This window comes from Bidens hawaiensis, unplaced genomic scaffold, assembly GCF_021521415.1.
Source record: "Bidens hawaiensis isolate Kalapana, Puna unplaced genomic scaffold, B.hawaiensis_p1.1 tig00026193_1, whole genome shotgun sequence".
Classification (NCBI taxonomy): Eukaryota; Viridiplantae; Streptophyta; class Magnoliopsida; order Asterales; family Asteraceae; genus Bidens; species Bidens hawaiensis.
Window position 1 is genome coordinate 272218 of NW_027494213.1, and position 20466 is coordinate 292683.

At 33.3% G+C, this 20466-nt stretch overlaps 2 protein-coding genes, 1 non-coding gene and 1 pseudogene across 4 annotated transcripts; all 4 read left to right on the top strand.

Annotated features, from left to right (window-relative positions):
• The first annotated feature begins 1342 nt into the window (after positions 1–1342).
• Positions 1343–4993, top strand: LOC143573079 (GDSL esterase/lipase At5g14450-like). The gene is made up of 5 exons (XM_077058061.1): positions 1343–1728; positions 3455–3664; positions 3762–3931; positions 4008–4278; positions 4762–4993. Exons 1-5 carry the CDS (start codon positions 1437–1439, stop codon positions 4974–4976), a joined length of 1158 nt encoding a protein of 385 aa, XP_076914176.1. The 5' UTR covers positions 1343–1436; the 3' UTR covers positions 4977–4993.
• Positions 4994–7637: 2644 nt separating this feature from the next.
• On the top strand, positions 7638–10518 carry LOC143573081 (GDSL esterase/lipase At5g14450-like; annotated as a pseudogene). Its single transcript, XR_013142363.1, has 4 exons — positions 7638–7896; positions 8672–8879; positions 9138–9307; positions 10110–10518. The product of XR_013142363.1 is annotated as a GDSL esterase/lipase At5g14450-like (transcript).
• A 4491-nt stretch (positions 10519–15009) lies between these two features.
• Positions 15010–15082, top strand: TRNAR-ACG (transfer RNA arginine (anticodon ACG)). Its single transcript has one exon. It is a non-coding gene; the product is annotated as a tRNA-Arg (tRNA).
• A 1988-nt stretch (positions 15083–17070) lies between these two features.
• LOC143573058 (protein ACCUMULATION AND REPLICATION OF CHLOROPLASTS 3, chloroplastic-like) lies at positions 17071–18933 on the top strand. The gene is made up of 6 exons (XM_077058037.1): positions 17071–17554; positions 17987–18051; positions 18187–18321; positions 18475–18523; positions 18625–18737; positions 18817–18933. Exons 2-6 carry the CDS (start codon positions 18016–18018, stop codon positions 18877–18879), a joined length of 396 nt encoding a protein of 131 aa, XP_076914152.1. The 5' UTR covers positions 17071–17554; positions 17987–18015; the 3' UTR covers positions 18880–18933.
• Positions 18934–20466: the final 1533 nt, after the last annotated feature.

Below are 20466 nucleotides of genomic sequence, written 5' to 3' on the forward strand. Positions count from 1 at the left end.
GAAGTTTATTAATTAGTTTAAAATCATAATATTATCTTGAAAATTGAAAACTAGAATTTAAATTATCATTAAATGTAAAAGATTTTCATTTTACTCCTGAAAAAACATAAAATCCTGTTAATAAACCGTTGAAAGCGACTACACTGTGTCAAACCGAAGCAAGCGGGCCGGTTTGAGGTCCTAACAGTCCAGTTTTGACGTTTTTTTTTGTCCTATCTAGAACTTGGAACCAACCATTTAACTTTTGCTTTTTTTTGTTGTTTATATTTTTTCATTTGCTAATATCTATTATGATCAAAAACCTCTTAGGATTCTTTAAAATCAAAACTTTATTTAAAAAAAAAGAGTGAACTGCGGTTTTTATCCCCGTGATTTGTCCAAATCTGCGGTTTTAGTCCAATAGTTTCAACTTTACGATTTTCGTCCCTGTGGTTTTACTTCACTTGCGATTGAACCCGAATTCATTAACCCCGTTAAGTCTGGCCGTTAAAACCACCGGCGTGTCCCTCATGTGAGGGGCATTTTTGTCCTTTTTCTCCCCAAATAAACCCCAGTCGTAATTCGCAAGCCCCCCTCACGTGAGGGGCTGGGGTGTATTTGGGGGAAAACGACAAAACTGCCCCTCACGTGAAGGGTAAGCTGATGGGTTTAACGGCCATACTTAACGGGGTTAATGAATTCAGATTTAATTGCAAGTGAAATGAAACCACTGGGACAGAAATCGCAAATTTGAAACTATTGGACTAAAACCGCAGATTTGAACAAACCACATGGACAAAAACCGCAGTTTACTAAAAAAAAAGATATTAACGTTTAAACAAACAAAATTGAACCGTTAAACAATCAAACTGATAAAACTGTTGGTTGGTGGGACGGTTGTCCCACCCAACCCGCTGGTACGATTTAACAATCACATGTGTATAACGAGTGGGATGGTGTTTTTTTTTTCTAATTTACTATTTCTATTTTCAGTACACCCCTATTTGTATAATCCTTAATTATGACGTAGTAATACGAGGCTTGGGTAGACCCAAGTTCGATCCCCTGTTTGTGTATTTGTATAATCACCACTTGTGGCGTAGTGACACAACGACTGTCAAATGGCCGGCGGGGTATGGTTTTCTTTGGAAACGTCCAAGCCAAACTTTGAATCCAGATTGAACCCGGTTAAAACAATATAATGGCTATGTTTTAATACACAAGAAAATCGTCATTTTAGAAAAAAAAATTAAAAAATTGTTTACTTGTATTGCTAATAAACAATTGAGCAGGTGGCAGGCACTAATCAACCAATTAAAAAAACCATAATAACCAAACATGTTAAACACCTAAAAAAACATAATCTTCAAGTGCGCACAAGGTGTTTGATAAAAGTCCTGACTGAAACTTTTAACTTAATTTCACCAACATTCATTCACAAATCACAACCTGCAACTATGGACTTCAGAACAAGGAACTTAACAATAGCAATTGGAGCTTTGTTAGTTGCCACATACTCCATTTTCACAGTGTTTAAAGAAGCAAGAATCCAAAATATTAATAATAATTTAATGAAGCAAGAATCAAGTTGTTTTCAAGTTCCTGCAATATACAACTTTAGTGACTCGAATTCGGATACCGGAGCCGATGCTGCTGTGTTTGGTCCACTCCTTCTTCCTTATGGGATGACTTATTTTCATAAACCTTCTGGCAGGTTATCTGATGGGAGGTTAACCATTGATTTTATAGGTAAGTTTATTAATAAAAGGGTATTTTTTATTTATAAAAGTTGGTTGAATCTTTGATCTTTTGGTTGAGTTTTGAGAAATGGAATCAAATCTTGCAGGGCTGGCAATTTGTGTCTAAACAGGTTAGAAACGACACGCTTAACACAAGTATTAAAAATGAATACGACTCGTTTAACTGATTTATATGCTATGGCTTTAAAATAGTTTTAAGTATCATGTGCCAATAAGGGAAAACGATGTGCCAATAGCTTTAAAATAGTTTTAAAATAGAGCCTACTGGTTTCGATTATTAAGAAAAATAAAAAGAATCGCATACTGCACTTTTTTTGTTAACAGGTCTTGTCGTGGCTTAAACAGGTGTCCAATTGATTTTATAGGCAAGTTTATCCATTAAAGGGTACTTTTTTAAAAAAATGTTGGTTGAATCTTGATGTTTTGGTTGACTTTGGAGTTGACTTTAGAGAGATGGAATCCAAATCTTGCAGGGCTGGCAATTTGTGGCTAAACAAGTTAGAAACGACACGCTTAACACAAGTATCAAGCATGAATACGACTCGTTTAACTACTTTATATGTCATGACTATAAGACAGTTTTAAGTATCGTGCGCCAATAAGGGGAAATGATGGACTGATGGAGTCTAGCCTACTGGTTTCAGTTATTTAAGAAAATATAAAAAATTTACATGCCGCACTTTTTTTATTAACAGGTCTTGTCGTGGCTTAAACAGGTGTCCAGTTGCCGGCCCTAAAATCTTGACAAAAAGATTCAAAGGTATAAACTTTGAAGTTAGTATGGCTAACAAGAATTTGATATAAAGATTTATTTTCCTTGAAGTTATGGTTGAATCTGTAATCTAGGAATGAGATCGGTACCGTACCCATACCCGAAATAATCGGTACCGAAAATCAGTAAAACTGGGTATCGAGTACTGTGTTGAATTTTATGGTGCGGGTACTTTCGGTACGGTACCCGTTTTGGTACCATTTTGTTTTTTTTTAAATCTCCACTGAACTTGGTATCGGTACCGGTACGAGTAACAAATAAACTGAATCAGTCCGGGTACCGGTACACGACTGGTACCAAATGGGTACCAACGGGTACCGCTTGAATCCTTGAAGCGCTTGTAGATGATACGCACGGGTTGAATGTCGGATATCCCAATAAAAACCTCTACATAATCCAAACTGGTGCTGAGCACCAAAATACCGATACCCGTAACCGTAAGTACCGAATATCGAAACCTTAAAATCTTGGTACTGATACATGTACCGAATAGGCTGTTACAGGTACGGCTACAAATACTGAATGGGTACGGGTATTCGGAAATAAAAACCCCATCCCGGGCTGGTGCGCTTAACCGGCATTTAAACACACGTAACCTAAGCCACACGTTTAACCATCGCCAGAACGTGTGTAACCAGTGCTGAAAAGCATAAACAAAGCTGAAATGTACAGAGATTTAAAAAAATTATTTTTTAAACCACCTGACCCCTTTTGACACAACTCGTCGCAATCTGAACCAAAATAAACCTTTCTTGAATCGACCTGTTCCGAACCTAACCCGTTCTGACTCGTGACCCAACCCCACCCGTTTACAAGTACTAGTCAAAACTAGTAACTTTTTGGTCTGCAACCGTTTTTTTAACCTTATGAATAACAAACACGTCAACTATATTATCACCAAAACAATAAATTTGAATTCTGAATTTTGAACCAATATGTGCAGCTGAAAAATTAGGATTGCCATATTTAAGTGCATATGTGGATTCTATCGGAACAAATTTTCGACACGGTGCTAATTTTGCTGTAAGTGGAGCCACCATTCAGCCCGCAGATGCTTTGATGCTAAACAAGACTTTTAACTCTTTAACTCTTCCTGTACAACTGTCACAGTTTCAACAATTCAAAAGACGAGCTTCCGATTTGTATCTTGAAGGTATATACATACATGTTATTTGTCATTTTCATGCATATCTATATTATGTCATGTAGCATCCGGTGTGATATTTAATAAATATTTCTAACTACATTAAAAAGTAGCGAAATTAAAGACCGTCTTCCAAGGCCCGAGGATTACCCTCGGGCCCTTTACACATTCGACATAGGACAAAATGATCTTCATGCCGGGATTACAAAAATGAAAGAACAAGATGTGAAGAAATATATTCCCACCATGATAAATTACTTATCTTCTACTATTAAGGTATTTATTTAGATTTTTTTCGGTTTCATTAACGCTTCTTAATAAATACGGATTTCTTTTGATGGTTTTGTTACAGAAACTTTATGAAGGAGGAGCAAGAACATTTTGGATTATCAACACGGGTCCAATCGGATGCCTACCGTTTTTCGTCAAGAATTATCCACCGGCTCCTGGAAATGCAGACGAAGTCGGGTGTGTGGAATCATACAACAAATTAGCACAAGAGTTTAATAAACAACTCGAAGATGAGGTGTCAAAACTCGCAATGCAACTTCAGGAATCGTCATTCATGTATTTTGACGTTTATTCTCTCAAATATTCTCTCATTAGTGAACCAAACAAGCATGGTAAGCAGTAAGCTACTATTTTGATTATGTTAAGTTAACACGAACTTCGTGGGTTCGGGTCAGTTTTGGGTCGAACCTGTGAGCCTGTTTAGCTAAATGGGTTGTGTTTGTGTCAGCCCGGTCACGGGTTGACTTGTTTAACCCCTGTGTATTTTTTAAAATCTTTTTTAATGTATCTTATGTCGTAAATAAAGTCGGTTGGATAGTTTACGTAATATTTTATAATTAAAATCTAGTTGTTTTATACACGTTTATATTTTTGTCGTAAAATTGTAATTTTAAAGTATATTAATGCGAAAATAAAAAGAATTCAGGTTCAACAGGTCGTGTTTGTGTCAACCTGCGAATATGTATGGCGTGTTCGGGTTCATATGTCTGACACAATATTCGACCTTGTGTCTGGTTGGACCCGCCAACCATGAAATCTACCCTTTAAATTTAAAATCTTTTTACCAGTATATTAATGAAGTCGAATGTATGCAGGCTTCACGGATCCGTTAGGCCAATGTTTATTATGGGAAGATGTGGACGTTAAGAAAGCTTGCGACAACCCGTTAGAGTACATTAACTGGGATGGTATACATTATACAGAAGCAGCTAACAAATGGGTAGCTGATCACCTTCAAGACGGGTTTGTAAATGCATCCAAGATACCCCTAACCGAATCTTGTTTGCCCGTTTCAGGTTCTCATAGATAACGTTAAAAGAATGATGTTTACGGTTCTCTTGTTTTCGGATATTTGTAATTACTTTTGTTACAATTTACAAATGTGGCCAGGCTTTAGCACTTTATGAGGCGGGAAATATGTAGTGGCGGACCCATGATTTCTTAAGGACGATAGGGAGTATTGCGTATAAATAACACAAAATTTTATTTGTGGAGGTTGGTTTAATAGAAGGAAACATATATATATATATATATATATATATATATATATATATATATTACGGAGTATAAAACAAATAGCAAGGATCTATTAAAATTTAATAAGTACATAACTATCTACTTTAAGTACAATTTACAATGCATAAAATTATTAGTTACTAGGGGCAATTTGGTCTTTTAGTCATCAATGTCTACGAATTCTAAAAAAATAAGTACAACTTTGGTCCCTTAACTTCACTTACTTTTGAAATAGTTACATTTAACGGTCATAACTCTTTTCAAACGTTAATGTTATTCTTAAAAAATTAGATAACAAAAACGAACATTTTATTCTATTTAATTTAAGTATGAGATTGATATACTTTTTTAGTTTTAAAGATTAACATGTTATGTCATTACCAGTTAGAACCAGCAGAGTCGAGTGAGCTCGGGTCATGTGTAAAACTGGATTAAGGTCGGAACGAGTTGATACAAAAAAGGGGTTAATTTGGTTCGGGTCGGGTGGGTACGGGTTCGAGTCAAAAGGGTCATGTCATTTCTTTTCTAGCTGCTATATAGCGGCGGTGATTTGGTGTAACATTAGTAGATGCTATAAGCTAGCCCAGTTTGGAGTTGATTCAATAAAAGGTATTTTGAACTCCTTAAACTTGTACCGGAGAAGGAACATAAGAGGCAAATGGTGAAGTCGATAATGATGGTGAAGGTGAAGATATGGAGTATTTGGAGAGCTCAGAACAAATTTTTATTCGAGGACGAGCTTGTGATAATCGAAAAAATCCTTAGCGAGATAAAAGTGTTAAGTTTTATGTGGATAAAAAATAGAATAAAGTTTTTGGATATTGATTGGTCTAGTTTCTCTTTGTAATCTTTTGTTTTCGTTGTTCTCGTCCTTTGCTAGCTTCTCGACAGGAGGGGTTCGGTTTCGTTGGGCCACGAAAAAAAAATAACTCTCCATGAGGCCGTCCAGCCTGTACAAATCACAAGGGTGTGTGTTTATTATTATAATACATGCATTCACAAATTGACTCAACATAAAAGATAACATAAATTTTAATGAAATATTCCTTATCCGACGGAATTCTAGGACTTGTGAAAACTAGTCAGTAAAATTTGGGCGTTGCAACGGCAAGTCAATGTGAGCTCTGTCAGTACTAGAACTAAAACTAAAAAAAGATTCGTCAAATTAATATATTAAAAATAAAAAACCAAAAAATAATATGTTAAAAGAGAAAAATTAAAAACTCTTAAAGAATTATTTTTAACTTTTTTTTTTATTTTTTTTGTAGTTTCTTTTTTTCCCATTATTTTTATATGTTGATATTGTTAAAAACACCTCGGTGGTAATCTCGTCGGTGTAGTACACATGTGTAATAGTGTGCATTGCATATATAATACAAGAGTGTTGCATTGCAAAGAATACAACACCATTTCACATATTTGATACACACTATTGTATATATGCAATATAAGACTAATACACACATCGAATACGCATTAGTACGTATGTGTAACACAACATTAATGTACATGTGCACTACATTAAACACTATTGAACATAAAAATACATAGTAATACACAAGTGTAATACAACAATATCGCACAGTAATACTTATGCGCATTACAATGTCTTTTTGTATTATATTTTATTTTTTTCGAGTGAAGAGTAACAAAATATAAGAATAATGGCAAAAACGGAAATTTGAAAATACTTTTTTGCTTTTAATTAAAATCAATTTTTTATGAGTTTTTAAGTTTTCTCTTGATACTCTCCCTATAGCTTATTATATAAAATTTAAATAATTTAAAACAATGCTTTTTCAGTTGGTAAACACCCGGACGTTGCGACAGTGACTCGACTTGTATTAAGATGGTATCGGTTACATTTTACGGTAGCATAATTAAAAGGAAAAAGTAAGTTCGTCAAATTAACATATAAAATGAATATTAGCATATAGAAGAAATTAAAATATATAAAACGGCATTTATTCGGTCAGAAAAATCCGAACGTTGGTAAAACCCGAGTGTTAACCAGAGTGTGTTATCGGTGAAACCCAGACGTTGGTAAAACTCGAGCTTTGAAACATGGGTTCTGGTAAAACCCGAGCGTTAGACGGCAAGCCGACACAAATATGGAAAAACAAAATAAAAAAACATACACATATTTGGAAAAAAACACTAAAAAAACACACATATTTGGAAAAAAAGCAATAAAAAAAAGGCATCTTGTCTATTTTACTATAGATAATAATAATTTAACGTGGGCCGCATGCATGCAAGTTGTGTACTTGTGTATATAAATTAATTAATAAATAATAAACATCGTGCTCGAGCTCTTGTAAATCAAATTTGAGCAAAATAACTAGAACATTTTTTGACTTAATTTTAAAACACACACCAAGTGTTTGATAAAAATCCGGACTAAATCTTTTACTTAAATTCACCAACAATTATTCACAAATCACAACCTGCAACTATGGGCTGGAAAACAAGAAGTCTAACAATAGCATTTGCAGCTCTGTTAGTTGCCACATTCTTCATTTATTTTACTAATAATAATAATAATAAGTCAAGTTATTGTGAGTTTCCAGCAATATACAACTTTGGTGACTCAAATGCAGACACTGGAGGTGCTGCTGTTGTGTTTAAGGCAATCCCATATCCTTATGGGATGACTTATTTTCATAAACCTTCTGGCAGGTGTTCGGACGGGCGTCTAATCATTGATTTCATAGGTAAATTTTATCTGAAAAAAGTGTTAATGAAATAATAATTTTATATTTTAAGTTTGCAGTGGCGGGACAAGAAATATTTTCCTATGGATTTGGGATTTTTCGGCGCTCGATGGCTTGAGTTTGTCTCGTTTTAATCGACGAGAGCTCTCGTTTCGAGCATTTTTTCTAAAGCTCGAGCTCGGCTCGTGAGTTGTTTTTTCAAGCTCGGACTAGGCTCGTTTATTTTTTAATTAATGGATTTATATACGTTTTAAATTATTTTTATATATTTTGAGAAAAACTTTAAACAAGCCAAATATACACATATATATACACATACACACACATATATATACATATACACATATATAGTTTATTTTGATTAATATCCATGTGGGGTTGATTTAAAGCTTGGACTAAGCTCTTTTATTATAAATTTATGAGTTTTTATACATTTTTGATTATTTTTTATATTTTGAGAAAAACTATAAACGAGATTAAGCTCGTCTAGAGCTTGTGTAGTACCTTAAACGAGCCAAAGCTCGGCTCGAGGTCGGAAGTGCAGTGTGAAATCAAAACATAGAAGTAAAAAAAAAAAAACCATAGAAGTCCATAAATGGTAAAGCTAAAAAATGCACAAGGCTTGTTAACACTCAACGAGCCTAAACGAGCTTCCCTTTGAATCTTTACAAAGAGATTCAAAGGCTAACGCAATAACAAACATGTCAAATATTATTACAATTACAAAAACTCGATATCTGTATACGGGTTTAAATTTGTGAACCAATATGTGCAGCTGAAAAACTAGGCTTACCATTTCTAAGTGCATATGTGGATTCTATCGGGACAAATTTTCGACACGGTGCAAATTTTGCTCTAAGTGGAGCTACCATTCAGCTGCAGGATGCTGTGTCACTAAACAAGACTTGGCTTTATAACTCTTACTGAACAACTGTTTCAGCATCAAGAATTCAAAAAGCGAGCGTCCGCTTTATATCTTGAAGGTATATATTATATGCATACATCATACATGTTATTTGTCATTTTAGTGTCACAGGGTATGTTTGGGATTGCTTCTTTAAAGTGCTTTTTGCTTTTTGGAGAGGCAAAATGTCCAAAATGCCCCTCCAAAGCTTTTAGGTGCTTTTGGAGGGGCATTTTGGACATTTTGCCTCTTCAAAAAGCAAAAAGCATTTTAAAGAAGCAATCCCAAACACCCTCACAGTTTCAACATTTAATAAATCTTTCTAAACATGTTATAGCCAAAAGTAATGAACTTAAAGCCCGTCTTCCAAGACCCGAGGATTATACTTGCGCCCTTTATGCATTCGACATAGGACAAAATGATCTTCATGGCGGTCTTTTATTAATGCAAGAAGAAGTGATGGAATATATTCCTGATATGATTAATAACTTATCTTCTGCTGTTAAGGTATTTTATTTAGATGTTTTTTGATTAGGATTGCAAACGAGCAGACTAGACTTGACCTCGGCTCATTTTTCAAACTTGGGCTCGGTTCGTTTATTGTATATTAATTAATTTATATAAGTTTCTAAATGTTTTTACATATTTTGTGAAAAACATGTTGTACATTAAACGACCCAAAGCTCGACTTTGCAGTCATCATCATCATCATCACGTACTCAGTATATCCCACCAATAGCAAAACTTTGGTAGGATCTGAGGAGGGTAAGATTTAGACAGCCTTACCTCTACCCTTTAGGAATAAAGAGGCTGCTTCCGGTGAGACCTCCGGCTCGATAATAGTTTTGCATCAAGCCTTGGACATAAGGCACATAACACTCAACCATCAGGATACCACCGATTGGTGCATGTACCCTTGTCTTTCGGCTATCAACGTCACCACGTGATGCCTGATTAACCTTCCGCCAGTTTTAACGTTATTTTCACGAGATTAGTAAAATAACGTCAAAATTAGTGCAATTTCACTTTTCCCCACCCGAGGGTCCACACATATATACATTATATGCCCACATCGCAAGCAGGGCAAGTACAAGACCAAAAGAGGTCAAACTTAAAAGTACATAAGGCGCCATGAACCTAAACAACTTTCCCACACAATAACTAAATGAGCTTTATTAGAGGCTCAACTAGAACTCGTTTCTAGATTTTTGATCTCAAGTAGCTCGCAAGCAACTCGGCTCATTTGCACCCTTGTTTTTGGTTTTATTAATGTTTCTTCAAAATAACTAGTTTGATGATTTTGCCATAGCAACTTTATGAAGAAGGAGCAAGAAAATTTTGGATTCAAAACACGGGTCCAATCGGGTGCATGCCATTTTTTGTCAAGAATTATCCACCGGCTCCGGGAAATGCAGACAAACGCGGGTGTGTGGAATCATACAACAAAGTAGCACAAGAATTTAATAAACAACTCGAAGATGAGGTGTCGAAACTCGGATCACAACTTCAAGAATCAACATTGTTGTATGCTGATGTTTACTCTCTCAAATATTCTCTTATTAGTGAACCAACCAAGCATGGTAAACAACTATTTTGATGATGTTAAGTTAACACGAAATTTGCGGGTCCATGTCAGTTTTGATTCGAACCCATGAACCCGCTTAGCTAAACAGGTTGTGTTTATGTGTTTTGTGTCCTAAATTAAGTTGGTTGGATGGTTTATGTTAAAATCTAGTTGTTTTATGTACATCTATATTTTTGTGTAAAATTGTTATTTTTAAGTATTAATATAAGAAAATAAAAAATAAAAAAGATTTTGGGTTCAACAGGTCGTGTTTGTGTCAACAATCGAATATTTGTGTCGTATTCGAGTTCATATGTCTCACACCATTTTTGGGTCGTATCATGTTCCGGTCCATATCTGACACGATTTTCAGGCTTATGTCAGGTTGGACATGCCAACCGTGAAAACTTAAACTACCCGTTTAATTATATTTTTTTAGTGTTATGCATACCCCGTCTTTCAGCAGGCGTATGCCATTTAGTTTTCAGGGGTAAAATTGTCAGTTGTCACCCTTTTCCAATGGTTAAGATTTTTGGCGATTATTGATGTAATCGAATGTTTGTAGGCTTCGCGGATATTTTATCGGGATGCATATCGATAAAAGGGAATGCTTTTATACCTTGCGACAACCCGTCAAAGCGTATCAGTTGGGACGGAATACATTATACAGATGCGGTTAACAAATGGGTAGTTGATCACCTTCAAGATGGGTTTGTAAATGTATACGGGATACCCCTAACCGAATCTTGTTGGCCTGTTTCGGGTTCACATAGACAGGAGCATACCTACATTGCGGGTACGGGAAAATTCCGGGGCGTGGGATAAGTATAAACAAAATGTTCCGCTAAAATATAAACTTAATTAATAGCTCATGTATTGTTTATGTAGTGTGATAAAAAATAAACAAAATAAAAGTATTGTATCATAATCTACCTATTCTAATAAAGTTAACTAATTGTGGACACATGTCTCTTTGTGGTTAATTCTCACAATTTTTTCCCTCCAAAACTAATATATCATAGATTAATAATTATTCACTTTCCTTCTACACCACATTTATATTATATTAATAACATGGTTAAATTATTCATTTTTCTTTAAACTCTATTTATATTATATCTATACATTTTTATTAAAATAAATATTTACATACTATACTACTATACGTCGTTGGAAAATATATTTCACAACACATTTGGTGAAATCCAAAAAACAACAAACCATATTTGTTAAATATTGAAATGAATATACAATTTTAAATGTTATATTAACATATTATACTATGTGTGTTTTTGAAGTTTGTAAATAAAAAAAGCTGTAATATACTTTCATCTTATAAAGCAATTTTTTTATTCATTAAATTATAAATGTATGCTAAAAAGTTGGTCATATTATTAAAAAAATCAATCCATTTATCTATTGATTTTTTTATACATTGTCATATAAATTTATAAATTATAAATATATAATTTAAATATATCAATTTATTTTTTTGGTATTTATATTATATCTATACACTTCAATAAAAATAAATATTTACATATTATATTACTATACATTGTTTGAATATATATTTCACAACAACTTGATGAAATCCAAAAATCACAACAAGCCGTATTTATTAAATATTGAAAAGAATATACTTTTAAATGTTATCATTAAAATATTATAGTATGTATATGGTTGAAAATTGTAAATAAAAAAAACAAAACAAAAAAAAACACTCTAATATGCTTTCAATTTACGAAGTAATTTTTTAATCATTAAATAATACATATATGTTTAAAAGTTTATCCATTTTTTATTATTTTATTTGTAACATAATTATATAGATCATCTCGTGTGTTACACGGACTCTAAATCTAGTTTATACTATATAATATATAAAGGTTTCCTTTCGTCACGAGTCATTTTCTAGTGCATTTTTACCATTTCTCCCCGCTTCACTCTCATATTAATTATACATTAGTTATACATATTTTTTAAGTTTCTATATATATATATATAATTAACTTATTATAAAGCTAAAGAATATACTACATTCAACACCATTCTCCTCACTTTTCACATCAGTGTCACGTCAGCCTTCACTCATCGTTCAACGTCACCCTTAACACCTTTCAATCTAAGGGTATACACCATTTTCTCATTCTCCATCATAATTCATAAATTTAATATCTAAATCTAATATTAACATTTGAAGAATTATATTCTTTTTGAAAAAAGTTTATATTTTTATCCTTATTATTAATTAAAGTAAAAGAAATAAAAAAGTAAAAAAAGCTACATAAAAATCACATAAACCTATTCCCATATTCTCGGGTTCATTGTTAAAAACACGTGGATCTTTAACAGACTCCGTCCCGCCTTTTTTTTACATCTGTAACAATTATCTCTTTCTTTATATCCACATATTGCGAATCAAAACCTTATCGATTCTCTTTTATAGCACATTCTTTAAATGATCAAATGCTTTATTCTACTAATGACATGTTTGTTTTGTTCCGATTGTACCGTTATTGTTTTCATAATACTATTTTATTTTAGTTACCATATTTTTAGTGTATCATCTAATATTTAATGGAAAGAAATATTTAGAGATTTATGATTTATTTATAAGTTTGTGATTTATAGTTGAAATTTAACTTTATAATGATTTAATGTAATACTCAACTTTATGTATCATTATTTTATTCATAAGTATATCAGAATTTAAGTTGTTTAACCCGTGTAGAACACGAGTGCCTAACCTAGTGATCTAATGCACGATAGCAATAATGATTTAAATGTGCTAATGGTAATGGTATAATTATGATTTAAATAGCCACATAAGATAAATAGCATATAACTAAATAAGTAACCAACGATTAAAAAACAAATTTATTTCTACAAAATTTGGATTTCTAACAATTTATATGGTAATATAGCCATTTTATGTAAAAAACGGTTATAAAAATTATGTGGAATCGAACTTATTTCTAACTAGTTTATTTGGTAATATATCCATTTGTTAGATACGTGTGACTCGATTGCTAGAAAGAATAGCATCTCTCGCCCAGAAAAAAGTAGTAAAATTAAAGACCGTCTTCCAAGGCCCGAGGATTATACCCGGGCCATTTACACATTCGACATAGGACAAAATGATCTTCATGCTGGGATTACAACAATGAAAGAACAGGATGTGAAGAAATATATTCCCACCATGATAAATGACTTATCTTCTGTTGTTAAGGTATTATTACATTTAAATGTTTTTCGGTTTCATTAATGTTTCTTCAAAAAATAATAATGTGTTTATTTTAATGGTGTTGTTATAGAAACTTTATGAAGGAGGAGCAAGAACATTTTGGATTCATGACACGGGTCCAGTCGGATGCCTGCCATTTTTTGTCAAGAATTATCCACCGGCTCCTGGAAATGCAGACAAAATCGGGTGTGTGGAATCGTACAACAAATTAGCACAAGAATTTAATAAACAACTCGAAGATGAGGTGTCAAAACTCGCAATGCAACTTCAAGAATCGTCATTCGTGTATTTTGACGTTTATTCTCTCAAATATTTACTCATTAGCGAAGCAAAAAATATGGTAGGCAACTATTTTGACTTTCACTTTAACATACGTTCAACTCGGTCAAAAGTCGGAGTACTTGGGATTACTCGGCCTCCAAGGTCAACTCGGCCACAATTTTTTTAATTTTTCTTTTTTATTTTTTTTTATATTTTTTTGTTATTTTTTTAGTAAAAAATTAAAAATAACAACAAAACATGAATTTTTTGAATTATGTTTTCTTTAATATGAATTATGCTTATTTTGACGTGAATTATGCTTATATATATTTATTATGTTAGAGTATAAGCCGAGTACGCCTAGCGATTTTTACAACATTGGGTATGGGTTTATTATAAATGGGTTTGAGTCAGTTTTGGGTCTAACCCATTAAACTAATGATGTAGTCGAATGTTTGCAGGCTTCACGGATCCGTTAGGGCAATGCTTATGGGAAGACGGGGACGTTAATAAAGCTTGTGACAACCCGTTAGAGTATATTAGTTGGGACGGTGTACATTATACCGAAGCAGCTAACAAATGGGTAGTTGATCACCTTCAAGATGGGTTTGTAAATGTAACCAAGATCCCCCTAACCGAAGGTCCGAATCTTGTTGGCCTGTTTCGGGTTCTCAGGGATAACGTTAAAACTTAAAAGAATTACTTTTGTTACCAAGGTATGAGGCGGGAAATGTCAAGTTGAGGCGTGGGATAAGGTTTTCGTCATTTTTGAATAAAAGCTTATGTCGGAAACTAAAGCGTACAATATGTTGTTTTTATAAATAATATGAGAAAAGAATTCACTTAGAATACTTTTCTATGAATAATACTATTGGGATGTATTGTAATACGATATAACAATATCGCATTAACATGAACTTCATGTGTATGGGTTCTGGTCTGTTTCGAGTTGAAAGTAGAAACATATTAAGCTAAACCGATACGCCGTGGATCAACCTAATGGGTCATGTGTTGACAAGTTTACTTTTATGCAATTCTAAGATGTTTTATGTTAAAACAAACTTAATAAAGCTTTTGTTCTTGATGTTTAGTTTGTTTTTATAATATTAAGATTGAGTAACAAAAGTTGATAAAAATGACTCTGTGGCCCAATGGATAAGGCGCTGGTCTACGAAACCAGAGATTTTGGGTTCGATCCCCAGCAGAGTCGTTTTATTTTTGCAATATTATTAATTTATGATTTTTTTCCTATTTACATTCACTCAAAAACATCTTTAAAATGTGTAACATAAAAAGTTACCATACTATTATAAGTATCCAAAAACAAGAAATTCATTATCGTCTCTTAAACATTAATTTGCTGAAATGGACCAACAAGATTCGGTTAGGGGTATCTTGGGTGTAATTACAAACCCGTCTTAAAGGTGATTAACATACTATTTAACGGTTTTGTGCAATCTTTAATAACGTCCCCCGTCTTTCCATAATAAATATTTCCAAAAGGACTGCGTTGTCTGCTTACATGAATACATTCGACTACATCGATAATTGACCAAAAATTTTAACCATTGGAAGCTGACTTAAACCTGTTTATACTAAACCAAACCCGTGAATTCTCGTGTTAAGGATTTAACGTCAAGAATTTTTAAGCAAAGATCAAAATAGTTGCTAATCGTGCTTGTTTGCTTGACTAACGCGAGAATATTTGACAACCTAAACATCAACATAGATACACCAAGGACGATACATGTCTCATAACTATCATATCAATCCATTAGGCTATGTGTAGTGGAGGAGCTATACAAAATGAGACCTTTTTTTGCCATCTGACGCTCAGTCAACAAAGTGCGGGTTTTTATCTTAGGGGTGTGATGGTGTTGCAGCCCAATATATACACACACACGCACACACATATGGTAGAGATACTATATGATAATGCTTTAGTGTACGATAGGTACGCGAGACGCTCAAAAGGTAAAAAAACAAGGCAAAAGTACTAAAACGCTCAACCAAACCCTAAAACGCTCAGCCAAAAACCTAAGACGCTCAAAAACGGTTTCCGTGAAAAAATGATCGATTAACCATCCAAAACTGTATTTTTCGGTGAACCAATGATTAATTGGATATGTACTGACGATTCCGAGATGTTTGGATGTGATTTCATGGATCGATTTCGTGAAAAAATGGATTCGCGTACCTGTTGTACGTTAACACATTAACGTACTGTAGGGTTTGGATAAAATAGAATAAATAAAGTAAGTAAAGTATTGTAAGTTTTTCGGTTTAAACGGGTATTTAAAACACTCGGTATCTTCAATAATCAACCAGTTACTGTAACACCCAAATGTGAGCCCTAACTTCCTGCAACTCAATGGAGCTTCCATTAACATCTCACGCACCACATTATCTTCATCTTCATCTTCACTGTGCCCTAACTGTTCACTTGACGCCAATTACAACTTCAAAACGATTAACAATCCGCGGCAATTCAAAACGACTGCGTCTAATCGAATCGAGCTTCGGTAACCGGTACTCTTCGCCTTCGCCGATATTGAACCGAAGGATGCGGTTCTCGAGTTCTGTTTGCTTTCGGTTCTGGTATGCGGTTGATTTTCGGCGTTTTTGGTTATTGATCTGATTATGTGTTTGTAGTGTGTATTGGATAAATTGTGAGATAGGAATGTATGCTAGATGAGGATTTTTAGGATTATATGTGTAGTTGTGATGGTATTGGTTCAGGTATGCGTTTGTAGTGTGTATTGGTTTACTACTTTTCTTTGCAATGGTTATGTTATGAGATAAAAGTGTATGCTAGATGCAGATTTTAGAATCATATGCTTACTTGTGATGGCAAATTACTAAATGGTGAATTCAAGAAGCAGCCAGCTCATGTATAAATGTATAGTCAATGTTGTAAAACTCGCCTAGCAGGGGCTAGTTGGGCGGTGGGGTACCGACTAGCGATTAATCGGGATATATATATATATATATATCCATAATGTTTTAAACTTATAAATCCGATTTTAGTAAAGGCATATATTTTTTCAAATGCTTCAAATATTTTGACCCTTTTTGACCGAAATTTGATCGAAATTCGACCAATTTTAACTGCCACCGAGAAGAATCCCACTTGAGAATATTAGCTAAAGTTGTATCGGCAACCCAATGATTAGTGATTACCTAATGACCGGCGACTAATCGCTGCCTAGAACAGATTTTCACAACGCGGTATAACTATGAAATCATTTTTTTGGTTGTTTCAACCATTTTTTAATTGGATAGAGCTTTAAGTTTACATTCAAAGGCTAAAGATATCTGAAGTTGGATCTCTGAAGTTACCTGAAATGTAGGTTATAAAATATTTTCTATAAAAGTTATGGTAATTGAAGTTTCTGGTGACATCAGCATAACTGTTTTCACCTGTAATAGTTTGTTTTGTTTGCTTGATGCTACTTTTGTAGAGTATCATTTTAGCTAATGTCTACCATAGTCAATTACTAAATCTTGCTTTCATTTCGATGATATTAACATGTTACATGCCTGTTGTATTTAAGCAAGATATTGGATATCTCTATAAGGAGGGTAAATGCTTATTATGTATGTGTATTTCTTTTTTATGGCAGGAATATTATTGTGGATGAAACATCTAAGGTGAAATTACAACAACGGTTACTTGGGGATGGTGAGTTATTGTTTATTTACTGATTAGTATAGAGTTATACTGAGATAAAACGCTTATTTGTTTGCTGGTCAGGTTTGACATATATGCCATTGTTCCACATTTTCTTTGTTTAAAATTTGATATGAAGTTGGAAGCAACATCATGCAAACTACTATAATGCAAGCACAATCAAGACTCTAGAGTTTACTAAAGGGATACCTATCTGATTGAGAAATTGTTATGTATGTACTGAACTGAATCTTAAGAGTTTACTAAAGGGACAACTAATTGATTGAGAGATTGTTATGTATGTATTGAACTGAATGTTAAGATTCTTATAAGTTTGATCATCAACAGCATCTATTTTCATTTGAAAATTTTACTCGTTTGTCATATAGTGAAACTCATACCTATGTGAATTTTATTACTTATGTTTGATGTTTCATTTCTCAGATTTGAGCAAAACAGCTGTGGAAAAGCGGATGTTCATGGATTCATGCTCAAAAGTGCTTATACTTGTTTGTACATTCCTTGACTCTTACCTATATGAAACTGTTTTCAAATAGATAAAAGTTTGCCACATTTTTGCCAAAGAATATTCTTTGTTTTTCATGTTCTTGTATCTATGTAAGCCATTTCTTTCTTTCCTCTAGGTGGCTGGGGCATCTTATGGATCAGATCTTACCACGGTGCATGATATATTTGAATTAATAAAGCTTGCAAATGGCTTTACTGTAGCCATCATTCTGAAGCCTTTCAGATTTGAAGGACAAAGGCGCCAAAATGAGGTTTTAATCTTCTTGTTTACTTAGTGAAAGTTTTAGGAACACACAAAAGAATAATTCCATGAAATGTTTAGAAATGCCTTTATTGCCTTCTTCGTTGTCATCATGTTACAACTTACAACTTACCTAATGCATGCTTTATGCCTTTATCTACAGGTTAAAGATATACTTTGTAAACTTGAAGGGCTTACAGATTTCTGTATAAGTGAGTATTTTGTATCAGATGTCTAATTTATTTGTTGCTTATTGGATATCATACTTGTAATTACCTCTCTAGTCAATGAAATATCTGCTAACTTTTCGCAGTGGTTGACGTGGATGTACTTTTAGAAAAAGACCTAGTAACTTTAGATGAGGCATTGCAGATTGCAAATAAAGCTGTGCTGATGTCATTAAATGCAGTCTCTATTTTGACCTCTGTAAGTGGTCAACATACTTCATATTCCAGATGCATCATGTCCTTTTAGTTTGTTAACTCTTTGGTTCTATAACTACCAGGGGTCCAGCAGAAAATTTCTGGATAGTCCACATGGGAGTATGAAAGAACTTGGAGTCAAATGAATTTATATTTTTCAGATTTTAGGAAACTATAAGGAGGCAAAAATTGGATATGGGGTCGGTCGCGGCATTGAAACATTGATTCTTCAATCCATATACGATTGCCCTTTTCTTGGCTAAGGTGTTAAGGTCAGTTAGCTATAAATACATTATTTTTTTAATTATTATTATATGATATTTTTATGTTCATTGCATTCCTTAGTTCTACTTTATGAAATTTCAGGACTTAAATGGAACTGTTGTATTCATCCTCACAAGTCCAGCTGTCATTGACAGCAAGGATTTGCAGGGCATTTTGAGTACATTTCGCCAAGTTGCAGAATGGGAGGGGGATATTGTAACTTCAGCAGTTCATGAACCAGATATGAGTCCTAGCTCAATTTCAACAACCATATTTACTATCGGGTAACTATTATTTGTCTTATTCATGCTTTTTCATTTATTATATAAACGAACATAAACAAATGGTTCATTGATCGTTTGGTCTGTTTACAGGCCTATTTACCAATGTAGCTTCTGAAAACCAGTAATCTTGAAAAAGATAAAAACTTTGATGTTATTTTCTGGTCTGAACAGTACATCCAGTATTTGATATTTTGAAAACCTTTTAACAGTATGAAACTTTTATTGTCTACTCTTAGGAATCTGAACGTGAATCACAGATCAGGATTGGGTACTTTTTGCAGCGTCGTTTGACATTAAGAGAAGCATGTATGATGGGTTATGGCGTTATGGTAAAAGATCAGGATTGGGTACTTTTTGCTTCAGCAATGGGGATATTTTTCGCGGGTCATGGAGAGATGATGTCATGCACGAGAAGGTAAGAATGTTACTATACGTTTATATATTCTTATGCTTATGCTTATGTTTTTATATGCTTATGCTTATATATTCTTATGCTTATGTTTATTTATGCTTATGCTTATATATTCATATGCTTATGCTTATGTTTTTATATGCTTATGCTTATGTTTATATACGCTTATGCTTATATATTCTTATGCTTATGCTTATGTTTATATATGCTTATGCTTATGCTTATGTTTATATACGCTTATGCTTATATATTCTTATGCTTATGCTTATGTTTACATATGCTTATGCTTATGCTTATATATTCTTATGCTTATACTTATGTTTATATATGCTTATGCTTATGTTTATATATGCTTATGCTTATACTTATGTTTATATATGCTTATGCTTATGTTTATATACGCTTATGCTTATATATTCTTATTCTTATGCTTATGTTTATATACGCTTATGCTTATATATTCTTATGCTTATGCTTATATATGCTTATGCTTATGTTTATATACGCTTATGCTTATGCTTATGTTTATATACGCTTATGCTTATGTTTATATGCGCTTATGCTTATGTTTATATACGCTTATGCTTATATATTCTTACGCTTATGCTTATGTTTATATACGCTTATGCTTATATATTCTTATGCTTATGCTTATGTTTATATACACTTATGCTTATGTTTATATACGCTTATGCTTATATATTCTTATGCTTATGTTTATATATGCTTATGCTTATGTTTATATACGCTTATGCTTATATATTCTTATGCTT